The sequence below is a fragment of the Rousettus aegyptiacus genome, unplaced genomic scaffold, assembly GCF_014176215.1.
Source record: "Rousettus aegyptiacus isolate mRouAeg1 unplaced genomic scaffold, mRouAeg1.p scaffold_m13_p_1, whole genome shotgun sequence".
Lineage (NCBI taxonomy): Eukaryota > Metazoa > Chordata > Mammalia > Chiroptera > Pteropodidae > Rousettus > Rousettus aegyptiacus.
Window position 1 is genome coordinate 182,713,947 of NW_023416284.1, and position 27,669 is coordinate 182,741,615.

General features: G+C 61.4%; 1 protein-coding gene and 1 long non-coding RNA gene across 3 annotated transcripts in view; one reads left to right on the forward strand and one right to left on the reverse strand.

Annotated features, from left to right (window-relative positions):
• PACRG (parkin coregulated) overlaps positions 1-27,669 on the forward strand; it is a 418,828-nt gene that overhangs the window by 386,740 nt on the left and 4,419 nt on the right. The window contains exon 5 of one of the 2 annotated variants that reach the window (XM_016128098.2): positions 5,039-5,524. The exons of the other annotated variant lie outside the window; for it this stretch is intronic. Coding sequence (XP_015983584.1) covers positions 5,039-5,199 — 161 coding nt within the window. The 3' untranslated portion in view covers positions 5,200-5,524. Of the gene's footprint in view, positions 1-5,038; positions 5,525-27,669 lie in introns of those variants that run through there. 2 annotated transcript variants of the gene reach the window in all.
• Positions 20,497-25,204, reverse strand: LOC118603969. The gene is made up of 3 exons (XR_004951537.1): positions 25,145-25,204; positions 21,821-22,079; positions 20,497-21,327 (listed from the first exon to the last, which is right to left on the reverse strand). It is a non-coding gene; the product is annotated as an uncharacterized LOC118603969 (long non-coding RNA).

Below are 27,669 nucleotides of genomic sequence, written 5' to 3' on the forward strand. Positions count from 1 at the left end.
TCCAGCAGGAGACAGTCGGGTCCCTCCCGTTAGCGCTCACGCTTTTAATTCCGCTTGGCACGGCGGGCAGGACGGGGGTCCCATCGTCCCCGCAGGCCGGGCAGCCGGCCGTCGCCCCGGGGGGGACGGCGTGGTCGCGCGCCCTCTGCAGGTCGCCCCACGCGATGGCCGCGCCCCGCCGAGGAACGCGTCCGGCTGCACTTGGCCTGGACCCGCGTTCAGACGCGACCTGTGCCAAGCGGCCGTGCTGGGCGGTGCGTCAGGTCCCTCAGGCTGATGGCCAGGGGGGCAGCGGCGGAGCCGGGCGGCCGCGGTGCCTCGGCAGCCATTCGTTTCAGAGCCTCGGTTTGGGGACCGCGGTTCAGGCCAGGGCGCCCCGAGAGGGCCGTCTGCCCGGCTCACTGGCTGCTGCTGCCCACGGCGACCGTGACGCTTCCCGTCAGGACAACCGCCCCGTTACGTGTCCGAGGTCCTCGCGGATCCCCCCAGTCGTCCGAAGTGCTGTTTGAGACGTCGGAGGTCACACGGCCCATTGTGCTGAACGTGCGCGCTTGGTGCCCGCGGTCCGGGTGGCCTTGTGCCCTGACGCACCCCGGTGGTTTGTAATCGGGTCTCCCGGCCTAGTGCTCTCTTCCAGAGTGTGGCTCCTGGCGTCTGAGCACCTGCCTCGCGAGCAGTGTCGGGGTGGCGCCTCTCGTGGAGGCCCTGCAATGCCGCGCGACATCCCAGAGGCTCATCCTTTCCCCATCTCACGCCGACTCGCTTTCTTAGTCACGACCGGCAGGTGGAGGGGGCGCCCGTCAGTGATCTCGTCTGTCGGTGCCGAGCGACTTAGTTTCTCAGGCATGCGGAGTGAGGACCCCGCAGCGAGAGTCGCCGCGTTTTCTATTTCCCATGCCTCCAGCGATGCTGTCCCTCTCAAATCTCGTCTTCGGGCACGACTGTTCGTGTAAGAATGCCTGCACCTTTGACGTTTAATGGGAGAATGCAAGAGTCAGAAAAATCCAGATCTGAACTGAGCTCCTGGAGCCTCCCAGGGCCACACCTGCGCCCTCTGACTGCCCTCCACGTGTCTGAGGTGAGAGGACTCGGGTGGCCCGCTGCACGGCACAGCTAAGTGCTCTGTCAGGCCGCGGGTCCCAGAGGCCACCACCCGGGCGGCGAGGGAGACGCCTCCTCCCCGGGGCTGCGTGAGCTCAGAGTGACGGGCCAGCGCCCGCCTCGCAGGTGCACGGCACCCCCGGCTAGATGAGCAGCAGCCCCAAGGCCGCGGCCCTGTGTCACGTGACCCTGCCCTGCCTGGCCGAGTGCTCAGTCCACAGAGAGGACATCACGTCGCAGTGGCCGCTGCCACCGCCCTGACCCCAGGCGCCCAGCAGGGCGGAGAAGGGGTGCGGCTGGCCCCGTCGGCACGGGGCCGGGAGGGCCTCGCTCGAGCCAGCGGGCTGTTCTCGTCTTCCTTATTTCCCTTTTTCCTGTAATAGTGGTAACTCAAACACAACAATCCTAAAGCTTCTACACAGTCTAGAAACTGCAAAGTGCTCAGAGGACACGTCAGCAGAATCCCGCGTGTGACGCGTCTGCCGCGGGCCCGTGTCCCCCGCTCCGCGGCCCCCGTGGGAAAGGTGCGTGTGACTCCCGCGCCCGCCCTCCCGGCGGGCCCGCCACAGTCATGAGCCGAGTGTGCGTCCCGGGACTGGGCCTGGGAAATGCACACGCCCCCGGTCTGACCAGCACGGCGTCCGCGCAGGGGCGGCTGACGGGGGGTCGGGCAGCAGAACATGGGCGCCTCAGCGCGTCGCCCGCATAAGCGACAACGGATTCAGCATTCGGACCAGTGAATGCGCTTCCACGGTTCTTGAGGAATGACGGCTGCACGCCTCCCACCTGCAGGACCCTCGGCAAAGGCAGATGGAACCCCTTCTCCTCCGCCGGCTCCCCCTTTGGAAACACGAGCGCCGTCTGCTCGAAACCTGCGTGACAACCCTGCTTTTTTTCGGTCACGAGCAAAACGTAACTTTCCCATCATCAGTGGGTCCCTTCAGCTGCCGCACAGAAAACAGACTCGTAGCTTTCTGAACTGAGAAGTCATCTTCCTGGTCAGAATTGACAGTTGTGAATAAGCATTTTTTTTAGGCATCCTGTTCTCACAGCGTGGTGTCCAGTGGTGTCACGTGCATTTAAGATGCTGAGCATCAGCTGATCCCCCGGAGCTCGGTTTTGAGACAGAGACCACACGGCTCGCCTGCCCCTCGACGTGGCCCGACCCCAGCCTGCGCCCCTCACCGTCACGGCGCGGCGAGGAGTTCTAGAACGTGCCGCTGCTGGGGTCTCGTGGGTTTTTTTTTTTCCTTTCTCCTGCCCCGGCAGTACACATTCTGCAGCCGTGAATTATTCCAACTCCAACTCACTTTTTGAATAAGCGACTTCTGTTCTTTTTATCATTTGGGATTGTACACTGTTGCGGAACAAAACAGCTACATAGTCTGCTCACTCCTACGGTTAAATACTTTTTTAAGAAAAAGTCAGAATAGGTTTTTATCGAAATAAAGTGCTGCTTGTTGTCGTGGCATGCTGGGAGGCAGCAGAAAAACGGGGTGTGCTCAGCTCCCCGTCGGGCGCGGGCTCTCCAGACACCCTCTGCCTCCATCGGGAAAAAATGTCTGTCCCGTGATCTATTCAGTCTTTGACCTTTTGACTAATATGCCAACAAAAGGCGCCATTTATTAGTGACGAATTCACACGTCTCTGTCTGTAAGGGCACGGCGCGGGGCCGTCGGCGGGTGTGTGGGCCATGCACCCACCGGGAGGTGTGGGCCACGGGCTTGGCCGTCCTGTGCACCCGTGGGTCATGCCACCATCTCCCTAAGTCACCTCCTTGATGACCGGGAGGAGCGTGTCAAGAATGTCACGTGGCCTTGAGGGCAAGGCTTCCCAGGACACGAAGATCCGCCGAGGTCTCCCACTTCGTCCCTGCTACGGGAATCTGGGGAGCCGACCTCTAACGCCGGTCGCCCATGCCACACGCGATGTCGGTCCCTGTCCCCGCCGCGCCCCCCGCCCCGTCCGTTCCGGTCGCTGTGGTCCTGCCCTCTTTCAGACGTTGTCCCTTAACCCCTTTACTGTCCACACACACGTCTACCTTCTTCCTCTCTCTTAGTTCAGCCCAAAGACCTCCTCCCACTGGCAGCTTCCCCCGAGGGGCTGACACCACGCTGTGCTCCGTGGTGGGCAGTCCTGAGTTCAGGGGCTCTCCTTGGACCACCGCATAAATCAAAACAAGGCAAAAAAAAAAAAAAAAAGCCTGCTACTTCAAGTGTGTATTTGTCCACTTTGTGTTGATAAAAGGTCTATCTTTTGCTCAAAAATAATAGGGCATGAAGCCTTTTGTCCGAACCTCGTATCTCTTGTTTGTTCTATACAACTATCATATGCGGGTATTTTAGATAATCAACTACTCTGTAAATCGAGCTTTAACTTGAGTCCAGCTTTTCATGAGCTAGCAGAAAGGCTTCTGTCATGAGGAAGAAAAAGACGCACCTAATTACAAAGGCTTTGTGAACCATTTGCAGTTCCTTTGTTACGAAAAATTGATATGCATTCTAGCTATGTGACTCACAATCTTTCTCTTTCTGCAAATTAGTAATAATTCTGCCTGCCTCACCCCCACCCAGAGAAACTAATCAGGAGAGCAATTCATTTTCTCTATGCCATAGAAGACAGAGATATTGCTAAGAAATTTATGGAAAAATCAAGCAAAAGAACTGCTTATCTATGTTGTGGGGGTTGTAATTTTTACGTTTAGTTCTGGTCTGAACTATTACTCAATCTTTTTCAAAATGTCCCGAAAAATTAGGAGAAAAGGGATTGAAATCCCACTTTCCCTCTATTACTCCACATTCAAGCAAGATAAACAGTCTGAAGCCGTGTTTGGATAAAATAAATGCTTAATCTGGCAAAGGGTGCGTTTGCAAGTCGGCATCTCGCCCTGTGTCCTCGCCCGTCTGTCCGTCCCAGCCCACCCTGTGGACCCCTGCTCCCATCATAGATGAGACAGGGTAGTGCCAGCAGAGGCACGGTGACAGATCACTCGCCGGGGAGTAGAGGCTGTGTAGGTCCTTGGGGACCTGAGTCAAGTGCCGTGGGAATGCATGGAGTGACTATTATGAGAGGAAAAAGGGTGGCGTTTAGTCCTCTGGTCGAAGCCAAGGTCTCCCCCCTTTGTCAGGCGCCCGTGCGCTTGGCCTCCTGCCCCCTCCCAGGCTGGGCCTGAGCTGCGTGGGGTGGACCACCGGGCTCCCGAGGCCACCGAAGGCCGCCCTAGGAATTCCCTCCCTCGCAGCCTGAGAGGTGGCTGCAGGGGCCCCTTCCAGAGTCCTCCCGTCACCTGCCCGGGCCGACCGCCTGCCTGGACCTGGAGAGGCTCCCAAACCAGCCACGGCACAAACTCCCCGTGAAGCCACAAGTGCCATTCGGACGTTCGGGGCCCAGTCGGAGTGGCCACAGCAGGAGGGGTGGAGTGACCTCAGGGAACTTGACCTTGTAGATTAGTGACGCTTGCAGGAGAAGGAGCCCACCGTATGCACGGAAGCAACAAAGGCGTGGGGGGCCAAGCCCCCCTTCCGGGGCACACTCCCTTAAGCCACACAGGGCCGCACCCCGACCCGACGCTGGGCTGCTCCTTCTGCACGGGCCACGTCGGGACTCGGGAAAACCCCAGGCCCGAGAGAACCGTCTGGACGTGGTTGTCGCGTCCGAGAAAGAGGTCCCCTGACTTGCGGGCGCCAGCGCAGCCTCTGGTCCCTCCCTCTCACGTCGCCTCTGAGTCCTTTAGCTCTGATGAATTTTCATCAGCTCCAGCCCGGGGCTCTGTGTTCCCACGAAGCCCTAAAACTGAGACTCCGCGTGAGCTCGCGAGCATGTCGAGCGCCTGTGTCTCCTGACGAGCGTTGGGAGGAGGTGCCTGGACGGATGCGTGGGGCTCCGGGCGGGGTCCGCTGCGCAGTAACACCGCTCTCTGTGTGTTTGCCCGCACCAGTGAACTCCGGGGACGGCATCGACTACAGCCAGCAGAAGAGGGAGAACATCGGGGACCTGATCCAGGAGACGCTGGAGGCCTTCGAGCGCTACGGGGGGGAAGACGCCTTCATCAACATCAAGTACATGGTCCCCACCTACGAGTCGTGCTTGCTCAACTAGCAGTGCGCCCAGCCGGGGGCGGCGGGGGCGCCCGCAGCGTCCTCGTCGTCGGCACCTGCCGCTGGCCCGCCTCTCCTGTTTGTGACTTCTACAGCTTTCTTTGCCACAGCTGCTGACATAGTGGCCTCTGGGCCACTGGACTGTTAGCCCTATTGAGAGCAAGGCTTTCCAATACATAAATAGCGCCTGTTTCTTCGATTACAATAGTGTACTGTGCTTATTTGTTCCGAGAGAAGAATTGCTCCTTCATGCAGCTCGGACAGAATAGGAGTCCGAGTTAAACCTTCCGTTGTATAGACAATAAAACTATGATTTTCATACGCAATTCAGCCTTTGCTGTGCCGTGTCTGCCTGCCCCGAGGGTGATGTCAGAGGCTGTGAGGGACGCGTCTATGCTGGCTGCCTACTCGGTGTTTGTTGCGGAGGACACGCGCCGGCTCGGCACCACCTCTGGGCAGCTGTGGGACGTTTGATACGACTGTTGAGTCTGTGGCCCTGTCGCAGGACGGACGCGCAGCCCGCGATGGAGTGAGCGCTTCCAGCCCGCGGAGATCTGGGCTGGCAGGGGCTTTCAGGTTATGCAGGGCGGGGCGGGGCGACCGGGGGCGACCGGGGGAGAGTGGGGGGCCGGACGGGGCGAGGTCGGAAAGGGGGCAGGGCAAGCGGATTGTAAGAAGCCTGGTGCGAACACTCGCCCCTCGCGTCCTGACCTGGGTGTCGCTCACAAAGGGGATCATCCGGGAGTTCGTTCAGGCCCCTTAATCATTTGTGCAAATGGCTAACGTGCCTTTTAATCATTTAATCTTGACGATTACCCCTTGAAACACATCAGGGCTTTTTTTCTTTGGCAATTCTCCCTTCCTTTGCCTCCCAGCACCTCTCTGCAGGGCTGATGGCAATATTTTGGAATTTTGTTGAGACCAAAAAAAAAAGGATAAGAAAAATAAAAAAGACAATGAACGTGTCCTTTTTCATTCAACTGACGAAAAAAAAGAAAAGAAAAGAAAAGGTGCCTGGAGAGAAAGCCACGTGTGAGGCCCGGGGCCTGGGACGAGGTGCGGCTTGCTGGGCGGTGAGCTCGGGGCCTCGGAAACGCCGCCCAAAACGCTTCCCGAAGACGGAACGCTGGCTTCGCAGGCCCGAGAGACGCTGCGCCCCGCCCGGCTGTCGGCCGAGGTTCCTCCCAGCCGCGGGCAGGTCGTGAGCACTAGACGGGATCTCGGTGGCGCACCCGGACCGCGGGAACTTTATTCCAAAGAGAAGCGACGTCTGACCCGTTTCCGCCCTGGGCAAGCAACACCTGTTCGGAGACTGTTCCGGCAGCGCCGTGCGGTGTGGAGTTCTTCGCATGGAGACGTAATTTTGCAGAAAATCGAAGTGTGTTCAGAGCCAGCACAAGGTTTTCTGGAGACTAAGGGAAAATTACCTCGTTTGATTGGTACAGAAGCAGACGTGGCCTGCTCTTCCGGCCTTCTCTGCCCCAGGTGTACCCTCCGCTCCTCCCACAGAGTCTGCGACCAACTCGGCTCCGCGGAGAAGCAGGAAATGACGTCGCCTCTTTTCCGTCGGAACTCCCTGTCACAGGGCCCCCAGGGGTGCGGCGGGAAGCGCCCGCCTGGCAGCCCAGAGCCTTCGTTCGCCTGTCGCGTTTCCTCGAGGCGGTCGTCCGGGAGCCGCAGTCGGCCCAGCTAGATGCCCGGTAAAGCCGCACACGCGGGAGCCGCAGGGCACAGGCAGGACGCCGAGCCCCTGGCGCAGTGGCTTCGGGGCCCAGGACAGGTCGCGCACACCTGGTTCCCTGCCCCACAGCGGTCCCCGTGTCTTCCCAGGGCCAGCGCGAGGGCCGGGCACGGGCAGCGGGAACCTCGCGGAACCAGGCGTGGAGCCTCCCTCCGCTGAGCGGCCGTGATCTTCGGCAAGTCGCAGAAACCCTCTGACGCTCAAAGCCCTCAGCCCCGCGTGGGCCCCGGGGTGTCCAGTTTGCAGGTTTCGTACAAGCTTCGCGGGACACACGTGCGTGTGGGTGACGGGCTCGGCGGGGCGCCCGGCGGGGCCAGTGGGAGCCGGGGGGCTCTGTGGACACAGCCGCCTGGCGCGGGGAGGGTGGCTGCCCCGTCATCGCGTGATGCGCGGAGGGCCCAGGCCCGACGTGTCCTGACGGGGTCCCCCGGGGCCAGCGGAGGTCTCCGGCCCCTCACGGGCGAGGAGCATGGTTACAACGCGGGACCCGGCGAGAAGGACATCGGGCTCTCACGAGCCCACCGCCCGCCGGCAGCCCCTCCGTGGGCACCCACACCCTCGCGGGCGGGGCCGCCCGCCCCTCCCCGCCACGCTGGAAGAACAGCCCGTGATACTTACGGGCCAGTCGCGTCTGCAAAACATCACGCGGAGAAATGGAGTTCGAAAATTCTGCGAAATGGTTGCCTGCTTGGGGAACGTGGTCTCTAAGAGATTTCTTAAACAAGCACATCTTCAAATCCCTCTGGGGTTTACTCACATGCACTCTCTAGGGAAGCTCTGGTGCAGGCCATGGGCGTCTTGGGGCCACTGTGATTTAGAGAAGCTGAAACCGAGCGACTCGAAGTCTCCTTCGGAACCCCCACTGCGTCCCTGACGTCTTGGGCTATTTCGAGGGGCTCGTCACTAGCCCTTTGCCAGCAGAGGCTACGAAGCTCAAAGGTGGTTTTCTGTAAAGAAGAAATATACCTGGGAAACGAGTCCACAAACATTTTTCTAAATATAGATTTCATTCTCTGAAAGGACTTATAAACCAGAGTCGGAAAACTCTGATGCTTTTTAAACAATTCCCTCCGTGAAAACGCCCCTTTTCTAGAAATATACGACATGACCAAGGTTGTCCAAGAGGGGGTTGTTCTACATCTCAACGGGAAACGGCCGAGTCCCTGTTCACGCCGGGATGATTCACGGCCCCTATTTAAATATCCAGGGCCCTGACGAGTCCCTGCACTCACCCGGCCCGCGGACTGGCCGTGCTGTGAGCCGCTCAGCGGCCACTCAGCCAGGACACGCGTCCAGGCTCCGCTGTCCACACTCCCGGCCGCCTCTGCCGGCCTCGCCCTCTCGTCCTGACCTCTGAGTGCTGCAGTCTCTCGCCGGCTTCGTCTGCCCGCGCCCTCGGCCGCCCCTCTCGGCCCATGGCTTCAGCTGCTGCCCTCACGCCCATGGTTCTCCGATTGACTCTCAGCTTCCCTAAACCCCACAGAACATTCCGCCCGGCTGTCTAAAGGCTTACGGAAGCACATGCAGGGAACAAACCCCGGCCACCCCGGCCCCCAGGCCCCGCCGTGCCGGCCCAGTCAGCAGGAATTCACCACTGACCCAGAAACCCAGAGTCGTTCTCTCTCTCTTCCTCAGATCTCACATCTGCGCCCCAACAAATTCCATCTGCAGAACCATCGAAACAGACCCCTCGTCTAGCCAGGTTCTGATTCCTTCCCCGGCCTCGGTTTGATCAGCATCTTGCCCGGCTCGTGACGCCCCCCGCCCCCGACAGGGCACCCCACCGGGAGGTCAGTGACCCTTCGGATGGCCCCCATGGGGTCCCTGAGCCGCTCTCAACCCTCCAACGTCTTCCGCCTCCCACGCCTCACGGTGGCCTACATATCACATGCACTTGGTGGCCCCGGGCCACTCCTGACCTCACCTCCGACACTCCCGTGACCTCCTGGTGTCCCCGCCCCACCAGCAGGCCGAGGACCTCCGGGCCTCCGAGCGTGGCCGTGCAATCTCCTCGGCCCTATAAAAGTGATTTTTTTTCCTTCATTCAGAGCCCCCCAAAAATGACCCAGACACTAAAACTGATGAACATGCTTTATTGGGAGGGAACAGACTGAGTCTCTCGGACTCACTTAAACTTCTAATAACGTCACCAACGCAGCAAAGGCCACGTAGTTAACAAGTAACCACCGCGTCTCACGAGAGGTCAGAGTCCCGACTGAATGAACCCTTTCTCTGGAAAACACGTGTCAGGATCTGCAAAGCGGTCAGAACGTGTAGAGGGCTCCTCCTCGCCCCGCAGCGAGAGGGGCCTCCCCGGGCCCTCGCACCCCCGGGGCTGTCCCCGTGGCCTCGGCGGGCTGAGCCGTCCCGTGCGGGCACGGGGCCCCCGGAGCGCCGCCCTCACCGAAGGCCGGAGGGCGCGCTGGCCTCCCCAGCAGAGCTGTGGGGTTCGCGACACCTCGGTGGGCGTCGCGAGGATGTGGGGCGCATGCGGCTGCACAGACGTCCTGGACCGGCTTGAAAGGGAGGGATCCGACTCCCGTCTGAGGCACGGCATCCCGTCCAGAGAGCAGGCGAGCCGGGGATGGGTTCGGATTCGGGTCCAGGCCGAGGTCTAAATGGCGGCTCCACCACCTCCCCGCAGGACGCCGTTCATCTTCCAGCTCATCCCCTGAGCCTCAGTTTCCCCATTTGCGAAACGTGGGCCCGTGGCCCTGCCGCTTCTCTCCTCGTTACTCGTCTCCACCTTCTCTGTTTCCACGGCGCGCATACCGCACACGTGTGGGGGTGGCAGGGCGCCCCCCACATCCACGCGCTGCCGCGCTGGCCCCCAGCGGCCGAGACCGCGACCTGACTGATGCATAAGCACGGTCGTCGCAGAAGCAGATAGCGAAGTCGGGGCGCGGTCCCGCAGGCGCGGGGTGGGCCCGAGTCCCGTGTTGCCGGTTCCTTGCAAAAAAGGGGCCCCGCGCACGAGGAGGTGAAGGCAGAGGCCGGAGCCGCGCTTCCTCCGGCCGAGGGGCGCCCGAGACGGCCCGCACACCGGAAGCTGGGGGGCAGGCCCCACACAGACGCCCCCTCAGGCCGTCAGCAGGACCCGGCCCCGTGGACGCCCCGATCTTGAACTTGCAGCCTGCAGACCGGTGTGGAAGCCCCGCCCCTGTGTGCAGCAGAGGAATGCAGCGCCCGGGATAATGAGGCATTACATCATTCAAACATTCAAATGGAGTATGCGGGAAGCCTGTCGAAGGGGGCGCGAGCCCTCCCCTGCCTCGCAGGGCGGTGGGCGGCATCCCGTACGGAGCACCCTTCCTTACATCTAGCCGAAAGCGGCACCCCCGCCCCCCAGCTCGGCGCCCATAGATCTCATGAGTCACTGGCCCTGAGTCACGCTGCTCCGGGGGCTGAGCTCCTTGCCGCCTCCCGCCCCACCGCGCCCTAGGCCGGGCTCGTCCCTGCACTGAGGGCCCCTGGGAGGGACTGGGGCCTGGGGGGCAGTGCCCCCAAGGAGCCGAGGCCTCTGAGGCCTGCAGGAGCTGAGACCGTCCTTACGATGAATGGCCTTGTCCTCACAGGACTGTCCCCGAGGCCGGGTGCAGAAGCCCGAGCCGATGGGGGTGGCAGAGAACAACTTCCCAGAGTAACCCCCGCTGCTCCTCGTGCGCCCCGGGAAGCCGGGCGGCCGCACTTCCTCCTGCTCTCGCCGGGAGCGAGTTATCATGTCTCACGCCGCAACGCAATAAACCGGGACAATCGGAGGAAGAGGGGGCCTTTCTCGGCACGGGGAGTGAAACGGAACCCTGCTTATCGAAGTGACAAGATTTATTCGGTTGCTCCAAACTCGCAAAGACTTCCTCTCCAGAAGGAAGACTGGGCGGGAGGCCGTGAGCACCATCTGCTCCGCGTCGAGCGAACCCGCCGGGCGCGGGCCCCCGGCCCCCAGCACCCAGACCCAGGCCGTGGACGGGGCCAGCCGTCACCTACGGGGGCACGAACTGCCCTCAGACCGGTGTGGTCCACGAGCGCAGGGCCCCGGTGGCCTGATGCCACCAAGTCCTGCCGCCCGCGGGGGGAGGGCACGGGAGGAGGAGACCGCACCGGGCTGGGAGGGAGGGGCACGGAGGCGGGAAGGGGGTGGGGCCAGAGGGAGGGGCAGGGCGGGGGGGGGGGCGGGGGGCCCTCGCCAGCAGCCTCCCAGGCCTCGCGCCCCCCGGCGGTCCTCCCTGTCTCTGGGGTCCCCTCCACAGCCCCACCTCCACCAGGCACCGTTCCTGTTCTGTGCCCCCCCCCATGTCTCAGCCCCTCAGGGCAGAAGACGTGGTCCAGGCCAGCGGAAGGAGGCGCTCGCCCAGGCCCCCTCGCCCCGGGGGCCCCGTCCCCTCCTCTCCCGCGTGGCCCGGCAGAGCCTCGGGCCATTCCCACCGTGCCCGGGCCCCCCTCCCAGGCCGTCTGGCCCCGCCACCCGGCTGCCGCCGAGCAGGGTGTGGCCGGGGGACCCCGCACCCTCACAGATCCCTGGGCTGCCACAGAGGCGGAGCAGGCACCCCTCACCCTGCCCGGGACCCAGCCACCTACGGAGGACTGAGGAGTGGCGCCCTTGGGGACAAGGGCCAGTCACACGTCACGCGGGACCGGATGAGGGGTCTCGCTCTTCTCCCGGGCTCGGAAACAAAGGGGCGAGTGGGAGCTCGCTCACTGCCCCCGCGGAAGGGGCTCCTCCAGGGACGGGTCGGGTGTGCTTCCCGAGACGCGACGGACTGAGGAAGCCGGCGCCGGCCTGCTGGGTCCCTTGACGTGGCTTTAAGACGAGCACGTCCACCTGCCTCTGGGGGACGGGGGACCCGTGACAGTCTGTGTTCCCGAGGGGGTCCCTACTTCCTGATCCTAAAAGCCAAGAATAGACCCCCCACAGGGGGGACAAGTAACTGGCCTGACGCGCTAATTCTCTTCGTTTGTGTCCAGGGGAGACAAGGAAAAATCAAGGATAAATTGAGACGCGGCCTCGGAACCCTCTCAACACTACGAGTCAACCAGAATTGGCCTGCGACTTGACCCCTGTTGGCCCTGCGAGCTCTTGACGGGGATGCCCCTCATGTCCACCCCCCACTGAGGCAGCCCCCAAGCCACCAGCCCGCTGGGTCCTCTCTCGGGCAGGTGTCTGCAGCACCCCAAGGCCCTCGCTTGCTCCGGCGTTGGGGCTTCTGGCCCTGCCTCACCGGGCTGGGTGGCGCTGAGCAGTGGGGCTTAGGTGTGGGCGCGACCCCCCCACTCAGCGCCTCCCCCACACACACCCCCCCCCCCAGCTCCCACGGTGCCTGGGTTTCTCTGCGCTCGATCTATCGATGCATCGATCGGTCGATGTCTACTGAACGCCTCCTGCAGAGATCTTTAACCTTGGGGCTGGCGGAGCTCCGATCCATTTGGTCATCGAATGAAAACTCTTTACCAGCTACAAGGGCAGAGAAAATGTAGTTTAAAGGCCATTTGTTGTGTCACATGACAAGGGCAGAGTCCAGGAATCGAGGCGGCGAAGGCAGTGCCCGGTCCCGCCCGAAGGCCCCAGGTGCGCCCCGACTCCCCGCCATGGTCTTCGTCACAGCACAAGGACATCGATGGAAAAGTGGGCGCCCTCGGCTGTCCCCACACGGGTGGGAACACTCTCTCCCGGGAATTCCCGGCCATCTTCCCGTGAGATCCCACTGGTCAAGAAGGCGAAGTGCCAAAGTCTAAACCAACCACCCGCCCAGGGCAGGACCTTCTGGAGAGCCCAGCCCAGGGGCTTATGGGGACCAAAGAAACGAGGGACCCCCGCTGGGAGGCCACAGTGGTCTGCGCCCCCGCCCGCTGCCGCTCACACAGGCACAGAGGCTTAGCCCAGGATTTCGAGGGCTTCGCAGGCCTCTGAGGTCTCTCCGCCGATGCCCCGAGGTGGAGGGCCAGACACCGCGTCAGCGCTGTGAGCCAGACACACCTGTCCCCAGAGAGGTGTGCATTCCGTTAGCGGGGACACACAGGTGTCAGCGTCACAGACGCTGACCACACGAAGATTCCCACGGGACGTGTGGAAACGGGGCCGGCCCACAGCTGCGACACGGGCTCCCTGGAGGGAGGCGGGCGGCAGGGGTGGGCAGTGGTCCAGGACGACGTGGGGAAGCGGAGCGGACGTTGAGAATGGACGAGACTCCCTTGGCAGGACAGGCGGGCCAGAGGCGTGGTCCACAGACAGTCCGGACCCAGAGAAAGCCCGGAGCTGCGCACGTGACCCCAGAGTTCGCAGCCGCGGCCCCGGCTGCGCCCCCGGAGCCCGCTGCTGCATTCGTAGTGACTCCTTTTGATGACAGCATGAATTCTAAGAACAAAGCTCCCTGCGATGGCCGTGCAGCCAGAACCCAGAGGCGGGAATAGCTCCTTGTCACATGCACATGGAGGGTCTGAGCTGCGGCTTTGAGGGGGGTTTGCCGTTTGTGAAAACTGAGAGGGTTCCTCGGAAACCACGGAGCAGGCCAAGGACCAAACGTTTCTGTTCTGCCAGTTCCATCGTGCACAACATCCTGGCGGTTAGCCGGTGCGCTCCTAGTTTACGGTTCCTTCTCTCATTGAAAAATCCAATGGATTTCGCAGCAGTTTTGAGGTATAAAGAGAAGGAGTTAGCAGATTGAAAGGTTGGAGTTTTTTATAGCCACACGAAAGAGAGTATCAGGGAACCAAGTGCGAGTCTTGAGGCGTGAAGTCTCCCTCGCACACACACGCACGCACGTGCTCACACGCACGTGCTCACACACATACCCATGAGTCGTCTGACCTAGCTCACTCGCATCTCAACTGAATCCCGGAGTGGGATCTTTAGACCCTAAAATAGGTCGATATAAAATAAATCACGAGGAGTTACAGGTCCATAGCAGGTAATATGCAGAAATTAAGATAGTTACATGTATTCTAATATATTTATTAATAGAATAATATAGGTTGTTATATCCAACCCCTTTACTGTTATAAAATGAGTTACATTTCCTTATAGCTTCTTTTCATCTGTATCCATATATAATTATATTTTAATATTGGCAATTAACTGCTTCGATATATTATATCCCACTGGACATTATGTTACATCTATTTGTTTACACTCTGTCATTTTTAATCACCAGGTAATCTGTTACAAAGTTAGCATTCTATGACAAAGTAATCATTGACATATCGTTGAATTTTTGAAAATACTCATAATCCTATCTGCGGTCTTCATTCTAAGTATAACTTTCTCTTAATTCGAATTATTTCATTCTCAGGAACAGAATCATGGGGTCAAAATGTAAACTCTCATGGCTGAGAGTTTACATTCTGATAACAATGACCAAATCTCCTTCCCAAATAATCTAATTCACACTTCCGTCAGGAATGCCTGGGTACGCCTAGCTCCCTGGAGTTCTGCCAGCATGTCTGTTGTCACAGTGACATTTGATATTTGCATCCATTTGTACCTCATTACCGGTGAGGTTAGCTTTTCTTCCCTAATACCCGTTGCATTAATCTACTGACTTTTATTTTCACCTCTGTGAACGCTTGACCATTGTCTAGGGATTCCTTTACGCTTGGAGGTGTGTCAGGTCCCTTTATGGATTTTCCACCTTGAACCTCCATCCTCTCTAGTACACGTGCCCTTAACCGCATCCATTTCCGCTACCGCGGGCCAAGCCCTGTGCTGAGCGACTTCTTCACGGCTACCCGATGAGGAAGCGCGATCCCTGGTTAGTCGTTGAGGGAATCGGTCTCCGCTGCATAGTGGAAGACGCCATCGAGGCCCCAGCGCTTACATGCCCTGACGCTCTGGACAAGGTCGCAATGGAGAGGATGCCGGCCCCGCCCCCGGACGGCTCCGGTCACAGCGCCTGTTCCCGTCCTTCCGTGCAGCCGATGTGCCCATATTGCTTTTCAGTTTTTGTTTCTCTGTAACCATAGTTACCGCGAAGGACAGGTGTGTCGCTGTTACCTGACGTGGGTATTTTAATAAGCCCAGAGAACGGTCTCACGCCTGCTTGGGAGAGGGACTTTTCTACCCTAGGACTCCCTTGAAGACGGTCACCGTACACGGGGATCTTTTTTTGTGACATGCGGAGTTTCGATTTAGAGGGATTTTTATTTTTTTCATAACTCAAAAATCTACCTAGCCGTCTTCATTTTAAAATCAGCACGAGTAATAGCGTCGTCCAGGCGGGAGAAGAAAATCGAGCCTCCACACGGCTGTGCTTTGGGTGGAGTGGAGGCAAAAAGAATGCGAAGGCTGAGCCGATTCTCCGTCGCTGTCACGCTCAGTCCACCCACCTCTGACACGGGCCGCGGGCCCGCCCTCGGGGCCGCAGCAGCCGCCGCCAGCCCCGGCTTTCAGAGGCCGAGCTCAGAGGCCGAGCTCAGAGGCCCGCTCGCTGGCTCCCGCGCTTTGTCCACTGTTTACTTACTGGTCAAGTCGGGACACGAGCCCTGAGCGTTTGGACCGTCGCGTCCAGTCCCAGGCGCTCGAGCGGGTCCTGCCGCGCTGGCCGCATTTCGGCCGCCAGCCAGGCTCTCCTTTCAGCCTCGCCCCAGAGCTGGCAGCTCGCACCGAGCCCAGGTTCTGAGAACCGTGGCTCCGGGGCGTCTCCGAGGTGACAGAGATTCCTGAGCCGCTCGCACTGTCACTTTGGGGAACAGACCCTTTGATCTGCAGACCCTGCTGCCTCCGCCATTCTGAGCGATTCTAACGACCCAGGGGCTTATCAGAGAATCGGCTCCCGCACTCGTCCTAAACCCAGACATCAGATGCCTCGCAGCTGGCCCGTCCTCTCCCTGCTGCGGGAGGAGGCCATCGAGCCCGTGACATTCCCGCGGGTCCTCCTCGCCGCCGTGACTTCTGGCGTCGCGCGCTGGAGCCCGCCTTTTCCTTCCGACGTGCCCCCCTTTGCCAGACCCCTCGCAGCTGCTGGCCGCCGGGCCTCACACACTCCCCTTCCGTCAACGCCCGCGTGGCCCTGGGCGCCCACGCGGGCCGTGCCCCCTGCGAGCGGGCAGCTTTCCCGGCGGTGCCGGTGTGGGCAGAGGGCTCCGGGCGGTGCTGCCCGGTGCCTGCCTGGTCCTGCAGGCTCGGCTCGCACGGCCGGCCCTGCTGCGGGCCTCACGGGAATGCGCCAGTTTTTTCCTTTTTCTTTTTGGCCTGTGCGCTCTCCTGTCGCCGTTAGGATCCCAGGCACATCAGCTCCACGATGAGTAATCTCCGGCATTTATCGTCATGTCGAATCTGTTTTCAGGAACGAGGACAGCCGGCTGCATCACCTCGCCGGGCCCCGTGACAATGCGCCACAGGCCAGGGACCGAAAACGACAGAAACGCAGTCTGTCGACGCCCGGGGGCTGCATGTCTGAAGGGGAAGGGCCACAGGCCCAGGCTCTCTGCGGGGCCTCTGCGGCAGGGGCCTCCCTCGTCTCCTCCAGCTCCTGGGGGCCCCCCGCGTCCCCTGGCTTGTGGCAGCATCACCCCGGTTCCTGCCTCCGCGGTCACAGGACGTCCTGTGTGGCTTCCTCACATGGCCCTGGTCGTTCAGGATTAGGGCCCCACCCCCACCCCCCACCCCCGCAACCACCTCCTTTAACGCGATGACAACTACTGACTGCATAGAGCCTAGTCCCGAATAAGTTCACCTATAGGTGCTGGGGGTTAGGACTTCAGCGTACCTTTTGGGGGGCACACAATTGAACCCCTAACAAACACGGGCAGAGTCTGTCTGTGGCCGCCTTCCCGAGCACCCCGTTCTGCACTTCCTCCCCCAGCCACGCTGAACCCCCTCCCTTCCCCCCGCCCCGTTCAACACCGACAGCAGCATGAGCTGGGGAGAAGATCAGCCGGTGCTGAGCGGGGCTGCAAATCCCTCTCCTAACGGAACGGCATGCCGGGGCCAGAGCCGTGTGCGTCCGTGAAGGGGGGGGCGGTTTGTGTGTGTGCGTGTGGGGGGGGGGCTTGAAATCATTTCCGGAGGCACTTGCTTGTTTTACTGACCCCGAGGCCAACATCTGCGCTGGAAACCCCGACGCCCCTAGGGTCTGGGCGAGTTTGCCTCTCCCTTCACCCCTCGGCACCCCGACAGCCGCTGCTCCCGACTTGAGGACTGAGTCGTAGGAGTGAGGAGAGCTGTGAAGGCCACAGGCACTGGCTCCCGGACAGGACGGGTGGACATTCCTGCTCTAATGGAGCAGCCCGGCGGGCTGCTGTGCAGATGGCCCCAGGCCGGGGTGACACATCTAAGTGATGCATCTGCATGTCCATGGTCTGCTCCGGGCGCCTCCTGCGTCAGTCGGTCAGAGGTTCCCACAAGCCTGGAGGCAGCCTTGAACTCCCCCAAGGGTCCAGGCAATCCGGGAGCTGTCACAGAGCTGGAACCTGTCAGCCTTCCCTTGTCTGGACCTGGAGGGACAAACAGCCTTCGCTGCTGAACTACACTGCCATTGACAGGATCTAGACAGACCCCCCTCCTTCCTGTCTTCTAGCGAGTGGGGCAGGAGTGGGGAGGAGGAAGGAGCCCCTCATCCAGGCCACACTCCTGCGGGGAGTGAGGAGCACTGTCCTGGGCCTGCCCAGCGGTGGCCCTGCAGCGGCCAGGGCCAGGCGGCATGGCACTGTGTCTCGCTCGCCCTCTGTCCCCTGCCCAGGGTGAAATGGCTCTCGGCTGGAAGGCTGGTGGCTGCGGGGAGCTGGGATCGCTCACAGATGCACGGTTCGGAGCCTCTGTACGAGCTGGAGGATGTAGTAGCAGAGATATTTTGGAATCCGCCGTCTCTTCTAAAATTACCCATAGATCCTGTTTTTTTAATATATGCTGCACGAAAATTCAAATCCGAACCAGACACAGCAGCTCCTCAGTCAGCAAGCAGTTCGGTGCCCCCTCCTCGGAGGCGTAGTCTCCGGAAAGGGCCATCGAGCACCCTTCCCACGCCCGCAGCTTCCTTCCTCACGACTCGTGGGGACACCGGCCGCGTCCCTCCCCGTCCTCTCTGCAGACACCCCCACCCAGGCCGCCAGGTACAGAGCGACCTACGCTGGTTTGCCGTGTCCAAGAAAGCGGTCGCTTTTCTTTATTCATTACCCATTTATCAGACGGGGAAAGGAACGTCCGATAACTAAAGAATAAGCCGGCACCTTGGCGTAAACTCCCTGCGTGGTCTCCAGGACCTGCCACCGACCCAGCCCCCGGGACCTGCCTCTGGGTGACACACGCTGCCCCCTCGGGCTTTTTCTCCAGGCCAGAGCTCAAAGCAACCCCGGCAGCTGACCGCGGGGGCTCACGTCCCCAAACCTGGCCGGGGCGGCAGGACGCCCCCCGCACGCCCGGACCCCGGTCAGCGCCCTCCACAGCCGACTCCCCGCTCACGCGGGCGCAGGGCTTGGGGCTCGCGTGCCCTGCCCCGACCTCCTTCTGGGGGGCAGCGCTGCCCTCCCCCGTCCTCGTCATCTGCAGCCGCCCCCCGCCCACCCCAGGGCCAGGCCTCGTGTCCCGGAGAGAGTGGCGGCCCCCTCCCGGTCTTCAGTGCTCCTGCGGCTGGGACGTACCGGGTCAGCTACACGGTCCAAGGTCATTCCCATCTGTGCCCTGTGCGGGCTGGTCCCCGGGGAAGCAGCAGGCGCAGAGGAGGGGGCGAGAGTCTCCCTGGGGGATGAGGCCCGTGAGGGAGGACGGCAGGGAAGCCGGACGGGGCCGGGGGGGCCGGAACTGCGACCAAGACTCGCTGCCCCGGACGCCCGGAGGCGAGGACACGCTACACCCGACGGAGTCCCCTCGCCGTGGGCAGCTCAGGAGGGTGGCCTGGGCCAGGAGGCTGAGTCCAGGGAAGGAGCAGTGGCCTCTCGACGGGGGAAGAGGCGATCTGGAGGGCGGCCCCCCGCGGCCGCCACGGCCGAGATGTGGTGGGTGTGTGCATGTGTGCGTGTGCATGTGCGTGTGTATGCGTGTGTGTATGTGTATGTGTGTGTGTGCGTATGGTTGTGCGTGCATGTGCGTATAGTGTGTGCATGCGTGTGTGCGCGCATGTGTATGTGTGTGTGTGCTTGTGTGCGTGTGTGAATGTGTTTGTGCATGTGCGTGTGTGTGAGTATATGTGTGTTTGTGCGTGTACATGCGTGTGCATGTGTGTGCGTACAAGTGTGTGTGTGTGGTTGTGTGTGTGCACGTGTACAAGTGTGTGTGTGTGCATGTGCGTGCATGTGTATGGTTGTGCATGTGTGTGCGTGTGTGTGCACGTGTGTGTCTATGTGCATGTGTGTGTATGGTTGTGCATGTGTGCGCATGTGTGTGCATGTGTGCGCATATGAGTGTGTGTGTTTGTGTATGGTTGTGCGTGTACATGCGTGTTCGTGGTTGTGCGTGCGTGTGCGTGCGTGTGCGTACGAGCGTGTGTGCACGTGCGTGGTTCTGCTGCTGCTGCTTTGAGGTCCTTTCCAGAAAGGAGCCAGCGCGTCTCTCCCCTGCCCCTGGCCATCGGTGCGGCCGCATCGCATGCATCATCTAAGGTCACGCTTCTCCGTGCTGTGGCCATTACAGGGCACTGTGGCATGTCCCTGCATAAATGCCCAGCCGGGGCCACTTTCTGCCCCCAAAGCACAGAAAGACTCAAACAACCTTGAGAATTAAGGTCAAGGCGCCCTTTGGGCTTTGGCTGGGACTTTTCTCGAAGTGCAAATGCGGCCGGCGCCGAGCTGGTGCCTCCGCGGTTACGCGGGTGGGCGGGGGCCGGGGGGTCGGGTCAGCGAGGTCGTCTCCGCCTGGAACACCGGGAGGCCTGGCCTCTGCAGGCCAGCGGGGCCACCGAGGCGGCCTCGCAGCCCGCCCCGCCCCCGCCCCATGCTCCCCGTCCCTGCAGGCGGCTGCGCGGCTCCCGCCCAGGCCCCCCGTGGTCCCCGCCACAAGGAGCAGGAGAGGTGACCATGACTCAGCCGGCGTGTCCCTTGGCGGCATGCTCGAGTCTCAGCAACCTGTTAAACATATCACATCAAAACAGACCTAAAAATAAAGGCTGATGTCAGGAGGCTGGATGGGTGCGGGAAGGCGGGGCAGGGGGAAAGGGCAGGGCCCCGGGGCTGTGTCTCACCCCGAACCTTCTGTGTGCCAGAGACACCAAGGAAACAATTACAGACAAAGGGGACCCTCCGACTTCAGAAACACCCTGAAATGCTCACTTTCCAGTTAGGAGGATCCGACAGGAAACTTTTCTCACACTTTGTTTCTTCCCATCTGAACTCCGGCACAGAGTGCACGCCTTCCTCCCCCACAGCGCACACCTGCCCTTTCTTCCTGGGGCGCCCCCCCCCCCCGCCTCCCACGCCCTCAGCTGTCAGGCCTCTGCGGCTTGGACGGTCCCCAGAGCTGCTCCCGACTCCTTGGGCCGGCCCGCTCAGCTGTCGTCTTCCAAACAGTTCTCACAGGTTCAGATCCGAGGGCGCGAAGAGCAGCCGGGAGCCCCACGGAGAGGAAGGGCCCCGGACGGCAGCGGCGGAGGCGCCGGGGGAAGCTCCTGGTGGGCACAGGCCGGGGTGTGCTGGCGCAGCATCGTTTTATTGTATGAATGTTAACACAGTAGAAGCAAATAACACAGCCAAGTGGTTATGAGCTCAAAAGCTTTGTGAGAGATTTTCTCCGAGGACGCGTTAATGCGGCCTTCGGCGGAGCACTCCGGAATCTGACTCCTTCGCAGGAGCTATAAATAGGCCGAGGAGCCCTTGACAGCGCTCGTCTGAGGAGAGCCCTCCTTGTCACGGGCTCTGTCTGCAAAGACCACGGCGCGGGGCGGGGCCAGGCAGGAGGACGACCATAGGGCAGTTTGGGACGACCATAGGAGCAGGGGCAGGGTGGCCTGGAAGGTTCCAGCACGCTCGATCGCCACGCGCCGCGGCCTCACCTCCCAGCGCGGCCAATTCACAGCGGCCTGGCCAGGAGCATGAGCACGGCCTCCAGCCCTGCGACCGGCCGCCCGTGGCTCACTGCGAGCCCCTGGCCCCCGCCACCTGCCCGCGGCCCTGCCCTGTGCCTCCTCCCTGCAATTCGCAGAGCCGAGGAAAACGCTCGACCTGGGAGGCAGCTGTTTGTGATTCTAGCAGAGTTCTGGGTGGCTGGGCGGGGCCCTGGAGCTGGTGAGCGTGGGCAGGGACAATGTGGGGTGCGGTGGAGCCCCCAGCAGAATGCTGCCAATAAACGCCCCGCCGAGTGATGGGGGCCGGGGAGGATGAAGAAGCCGAGGAGAAGGTTCTCTGTCTGCCTCGGAGGGTGACGTCCCCGGCACGTGAACCCTAGTCAGACATTCCCGCGGTGAAATTTCAGATCCTAAGCGAGGAATTCCTCTCGCCCCAAGTTCAGTCACTCGCAGGGCAGGTGGCGGCCTGCAGGGCGTGTGCGAGACGGGAGAGCCCCATTCTCGTGGGCTGGCCGCTGAGCCAACACCCCGAAGCTCCCCCCGCTGTGAGCCTTCCCCCTTAGGGCCTCGTCCTCCCGGAGGCTGAGCCTCGGCGGGCTTCCGGACGCTGCGTGCCCACTTCGTCCTGAAACGGTTTTACTGGGAGAATGGGGCGGGGGCGGGAGGGGTCTCTGGGCAAACGAGACTGGGATGTGCGCACTGAAGTTCCTTCCTGGTGAAAGGCCCTCGGAAACGTGCGACTCACCCCGGGGGGTGTGCGACTATAGGCCAGCATACTAAAAACGCCAAGAAGCTTTGCAATAATAATATGAAGAAGAACCTATTTAACTTTATTTAACCCAACACTTCCAAAATCTATTTGTTAAAAAAGAACACCTCGCGCAGAGCGCGGCAGACCGAACGATGCCCTCCCCTGCGAAAGCTGCGTCCCCCCTGACCCCCAACCTGGGGTTACTTACCCAGCGTGGCAGAGGGACAGTCACCCTGGGTCATCCAAGTGGGCCCAACGAAACCGCCGGGGTCTTCACAAGGGGGGCGGAAAGGTCAGAGCCACGAGCGGGTGGGACGCGGGAGCAGAAGCTGGAGCTTCTCCCGCAGGGCGAGGCGCCCGAGCGCCCGGGGAGGCCGGGGGAGTGGACGTGGCAGATGCTCCCAGAGCCTCTGGGGGGGACGCGGCCTCCCGCACTCTCCTTTCCAGCCCCGTGTTAGAGTGCTGACCTGGGAAGTAGAAGAGTAAACCTGGGCGGGCGGGTTCCAGCCAGGAAGCACCGCGGCCTGTCACGGCGGCGGCACCGGGGGGCTGACGCGGTGGGCGTCGCCATCCCCGGCTCACTGAGCAGAACTCGGGGACCCGCGGAGAACCCTGCTGCGCGTCAGGCACGACGCAACCCCCTCCCCCAGTGAGCCTCCGGGGTCCCCTCCACCGCGCGCTCCGGGCCTCTCGGGGGCTGGGTTCTGCGGAGATTTTGACAGTATTTGGAGGAGCCCGCATCCTCCAGTGAGTCAGGACAGGGCATCCTTCGCCTTGCCCCGACCACAGAACAGGGGCGCAGGGGCTGAGCCCTCGTTTCGCGGCCGGCCCGGTAGGAAGCTGTGAGAGTTCTGTCCCCAGGGGAGGCCAGCCAGCGGGTCGGGGTGGGGGAGAGCGCGCGGGAGCCTCCTGGGCCGGCATGACGCATCGGAGCAGGTGGGGACGCCTGTCCTCACGCCCTGGCGCCTGGTTCCTGTCCCCCAGCTCATCTAATTAAAGAGGCGCTGTGGAACATCGCAGGCTCCTGCCCGGGACATTCTGGGGCAGGGCGGAGCAGAGCGCCCCTCGCGGCTTCCTTCCAGAGCCAGATCCAGGTCGGGCTTTGGGGCTCAGAGTCAAAGGGCCTGAGATGCTACATAACAAGTCCCGGACCACCGGCGTTTTAGTGTGAAGAAAGGCCAGAGGGGCTGGGAAACACGATGTAAACAAACAAACAAATGCCATACAACCATCCTGCCAGAAGCTGGGCAAAGGAGAACCGGATCAGAAACGAAATGGCTGAACTAGACCAAGCCCAGCTCCTCCTCTTCCACGTGTCGGGTCTTTCGGGTCAGCATTCCTAGCGTGGTGGAGCTCACAGCTCACTGACCGTTGATCCGGTTACAATGTACTGTTCTCCAGGGCCAGCCTGCCCCAGGCACACAGGCCCATTGTGTGGGCCCCGGCCGCCCCCGGCCCCAGGCAGCCGAGCCCCGCGCCTTCAAGGCCTGGCTCCTCCCGCCCGGCGCCCCGGGAGCCAGGCAGGCACAATCTACAATCTGTCACTCCTGGAACACGCTGCACCTTCCCAGTGGCCTCGAGCCACGTCGGGTGTCAGAACCCCGTGCGTCCCGGGGCCCCCGCCTCAGGCGCCCGTCCTCTGGGCTCCGTCCTCATCAGGCCCCTTCACGGCGCGGACCCCAGGCGCCCGGGCCGCCCAGCTTCGTCGGGAAGGAGACGCGGGAAGGCCGAGCCCCGGGACGCCCCGCGGAGTGGCGTGGCTCAGGCGGAGGAGGGCGAGACCCCACGGTGTCACTCACGCGGGCGCCAGACGGAAGCCGTGAGCGCAGGGACTCGCGGGCGCGGGCAGCGCCGGGGGCCGGGGAACGCACCGTGGAGGACACAGACCACGTGCCGTGGAGCCGTGTGCGCCCGAAGCGCCTACGCGACGCCATTAACCCGCGTCGCCCCGATACAGTTAGCTCAGAAAAACTTCGCCCCCCACAGCCCTAATCCGTTGGCCCAGGCCATCGGCCCTTCGGGGCCAGGCCTCCGCTCCCCCCTTCCCCAGGGCCGCCCCTCCCAACTGGCCTGCGGTTTGTCCAGGTGTCCAGGCCCTGCCCTTAACTGGCCAGCTGACCCGACAAGCTCCCTGGGGCACAGGGGTTCCCGGCTGGAGAACGTGACTGCTCTCGGTCCCCTCCCCCAGCCCCTGGAGCCCTCGCCGCAATCTCACGGCGCGGCGGGGGCGGGACTTTCATCTCCGACACGGTCAGCGGGGTGACCATTTTGGTTGAGGGGAGTTTGCTGGACCCACCGAACCTTAACGACAGCCCGAGCATCGAGCACCGCGAAGGGTCAGACTCGTGCCGAGCACTACCGAGCAGGTGGCACCCTGCGCCGACCCGGAGGTGGACAGAGTGTCTGCAATTTGCAGACCTGGAGAAGAGGGTCAGACATTGACCGATTTTCCTCCCCAAGGCCACACAGCACATCAGGGCCGGACCTGACATCCACCCCAGGTCTGTGTGTCTGTCTGCCCTTCCCCCAAGCAACCAATGTGCCCACCCTTCCTGCGCCCACCCTTCCTGCGCCCGCTGGCTTCTCAGTGAGCTGCTCAGCAGCCCCGCCCCCCCCCCCGCCCCACCAGCCCCGGCGGGGGTCACGGTGCCCACTTCCCGGTCCTGGTCACGGGGCAAGGCCTCTGTCAGCATGGGCCTTCTGCGGAGTCTTCCTGCTTGTCTCCCGCTGGCCACCCTGGGAGGACCTCGCCACCGCCAGTCACATCCAGTTCTGCATTTGCTAAGTGCCAACTGGCTAAAAAGGTTTAGGGAAGAAAGGACGTGACTCAGGGCACCAGAACGGATTCTCCACCTCTCTCTGCCACCTCCCCATCGCCACGACTGCGAGGACGCGGGGGCCCCCTTCTGCCGTCACCCCTCGGCTCGCCCCAGGAGGCCCCCAGAGGGACCCTCCGCGTTCGCGTCAGCCGGCTCCGCCGTCCCCAAGGGGACCTCAGAAGCAAGACCCAAGTCCAAACTGGGATCTCGCACTTTACTTTCCCCAGAAACATCAACATCGGAAGAATTTTGTTTTTTACAAATGAAATCGTAAGCGCATTAGAGCTAATTATACGCTACTAAATCCACCGCTGTGGCAAAGCCGTGGAAAACGAAGAATCTTTTTCTAAGTGGAATAAACAAATTTCAAGTCACTCTTTTGCTTTACTCTTCTACAACTCCTCTGAGTGAAAACGAGCCACATGCACATTCCAAAACACGGGGCCAAAACCCAGGTTAAAGAAAAAAAAAATCCAAGGACTGTGTAGTGCATCAGAATTCCTGACCCTTTCTAAACATCTTCAACACCGAACTGCAGCCTGTACTTCCCACCTCCCCCCCCCCCACACACACACAGAGTTCAGGGGTTGGGGGAGGCGTGCTGTGGGGGGGGGGGGAGGGGAACAGAACGGCTGAGGATACAGCTTCTTCGGGTGCTGGAAATGAGGCCGTGGCGAGAACATCTGAAGCAAGAAATGGACCAGAGTCCTCACCGAGTCCCGCAGAAGGGACTCAGCAGCGGAGCCTGCATATTGCATCCTACGGCCGCAAGGCACAGGCGTGTGTGACTTGGAGAATGCACCCAGCCTGTCTGACGTCAGGTGCATAAAAATGTCGGGAATGTGAGGGTGTGAACTATTAACAACTCTATATAATTATTAAGAATTTTTTTTTCCAGAGTAAAAAAATCGTTACGGAGTTTAAATAAAGGCTGAGGAGAACATTTCACTCGATTTTTTTTTCTTTTTTCTTTCAGACTAGTGGGAATCACGTTTTATAATAATGGAGGTATCTTTAGTGGAGAGTGAGAAGGCTAAGCTTTCTGATGACAGCTACGAATTCTTTAAAGAGCTACTGTAACTAATTATTAAGAGAAGTAGCCTTCTTGCACACGAAGAAGACTAAGACCGAGAGAAAGAGAAAAAAATACGATGTAACATTACAAGATCTTTTTAGGGCACAAGGAGCTCTAGATGGGATTCTTGTCAGTCAGCATTTCAAGACGCTTCCTTTTGAGGAAGTGTCTCCAGGAGATGTCTTTGCCCTCGAAAAGTCACGATGAAGAAAACGCTGTTCTTTCTTTCGGCCGTGCCGTGTAACGCCGGGGGCCGCGGAGGGAAATCGGACCCTCTCTCCCGCATTTCCCGTCCGTGGTTCGCACGCGCGGGTCCGACTTGCAGAAGATCCGCGCCAGACACAGGAGGAATGGGGTCTAGACGGCGCCCCGCGGGGGTAGCCCACCCCTGTTCGAAGGGGTGGAGGAAGGAACCCAGCCAGCTAGATTCGTTTCCTTTTTTGAGTCTTGGGAGGCCGACTTTCGTTTCCCCAAAGTACTTGCAGAGTTGGCATGGGGCTCCCAGCCCGGCCGGCCCCCGCGGGAGCGGTGGACAAACCCTGAGTTTGGGGCGAAGCGTTCGAGAGCACCAAGCTCCCGTGGCACACTCCCGCAGACCCGAGGGCTCCGCGCCCCGTGGCCACGCACTCCGGAGGCGCGGGCGGCCAGCGGCGGTGGAGGCCGGAGCGAGCGCGGCACAGGTCACAGGGCGTGTGCGTGTGCACACACGTGTGCGTGAGGCCGCTTGGCCCAGGCTCGCACTGTGCGCGGTGTGTGCGGACTGTGCTGTGTGAGCGAGAATAAAAGTCAGGGAGGCGTTCGGAGGCGCTTTGGCGGGACATGCAGCTTTTTAAAAGTTTCCTGCCCGGCTGCAAATGTCCCGAGGAAGTGAATCTCCTCTCGCTGGTGACCTCATTTCCACCATTTCTCAACGCCGCGGCCAGCTGTCAGGCGGAGGCTTACTCAGCGGGCCGTGCAGGGCTGAGGGCACCGGAAGGTGCCAGGGGCGCGGGCTGCAGCCGAGCTTTCTCTTGGGCCCCACGTTGCACCCCAGCTCCGCCCCGCAGACCCTCCTCAGCCCCACATGTGTCTCTTTCCAGGCGGTGCGGCTGGGAGAGCCGTCCCACGACAATGGGTTAAGGCGGTCGCCTTTCCCAAGTGTTGAAGAGCCCAGGCGGACGGGGCCCAGCCGACGGGGTGGGGTCGTTAGTTACGTGCAGTCACCGGGACTGTGACAGTGACACAGGTTTCCTGCGATTATGCCGTGGAAATTAGTCACCCGACAGAATCAGCAAAAACATCTATTATTGATGGCGTTTGCCAAACCGGAGATAAATCGGTGCTTTATCCTGACCCAGTGACAATGATGAATGCCTGTTATTAAATCGATAGATCAATCCCAAGCCAATAAGTCAAGACATGCAGAGGTCGATCAAAGCAGCGCACACCGCGAGGAGCCCGAAGGTCAGCTCGCCGCGCCGCGGGGGCTGGGAACCAGCCAAGACCGCCCGGGAGCGAGCAGGGAGCTACGCCTGCACCGTTCCCTTTCTCGGCCCATTTCCACAGTTTCGAAGAAGAGCAGACGCGGGCCCTCCCCGCGGCGAGTGGCGCGGGGCGCAAGCGGCTGCCTGCGGCGCAGGCCCCCGCGGAGAGGAGCCCTCCGCGGAGAGGAGCCCCCTGCGGAGAGGAGCCCCCCGCGAGGGCCAGGTCCGGCCCCCGGCAGAGCCCCGCCTGCGTCTCCTGTCTCGTGCCCTCGTGTGTGACTGGTATTGTCACCATTTGACACAGGAGCAAGTCGAGGCTCCTGGCGGCAGGGAGGGGCGGGGCGCGTGTGTCAGACAAGCATTCTGGAAATAGGAGGGAGACCGCGGAGCAGGGACGGGTGTGGAACAGGCCACCGGAAGGTCCACAGGTGCCCCGAGGCGGCGGCCCCCCCGCTGCGGCCGCAGGGGGAGGAAGTCTGCAGACTTAGGCGAGTGGCCGTCCTCCGTGGCTCACTCCGCGCCCGTGGCCACACGCCGGGCAGGCTGGGAGCCACGCCTCTCGGAGCAGGGGTTTGAGTATCATCTACACACACGCAAACCTGTGCCCTAGCACGTGCACACACACACGCGCACACACACGCACGCGCACACACGCACGCACGCGCACACACACGCACGCACACGCACGCGCGCACGCACA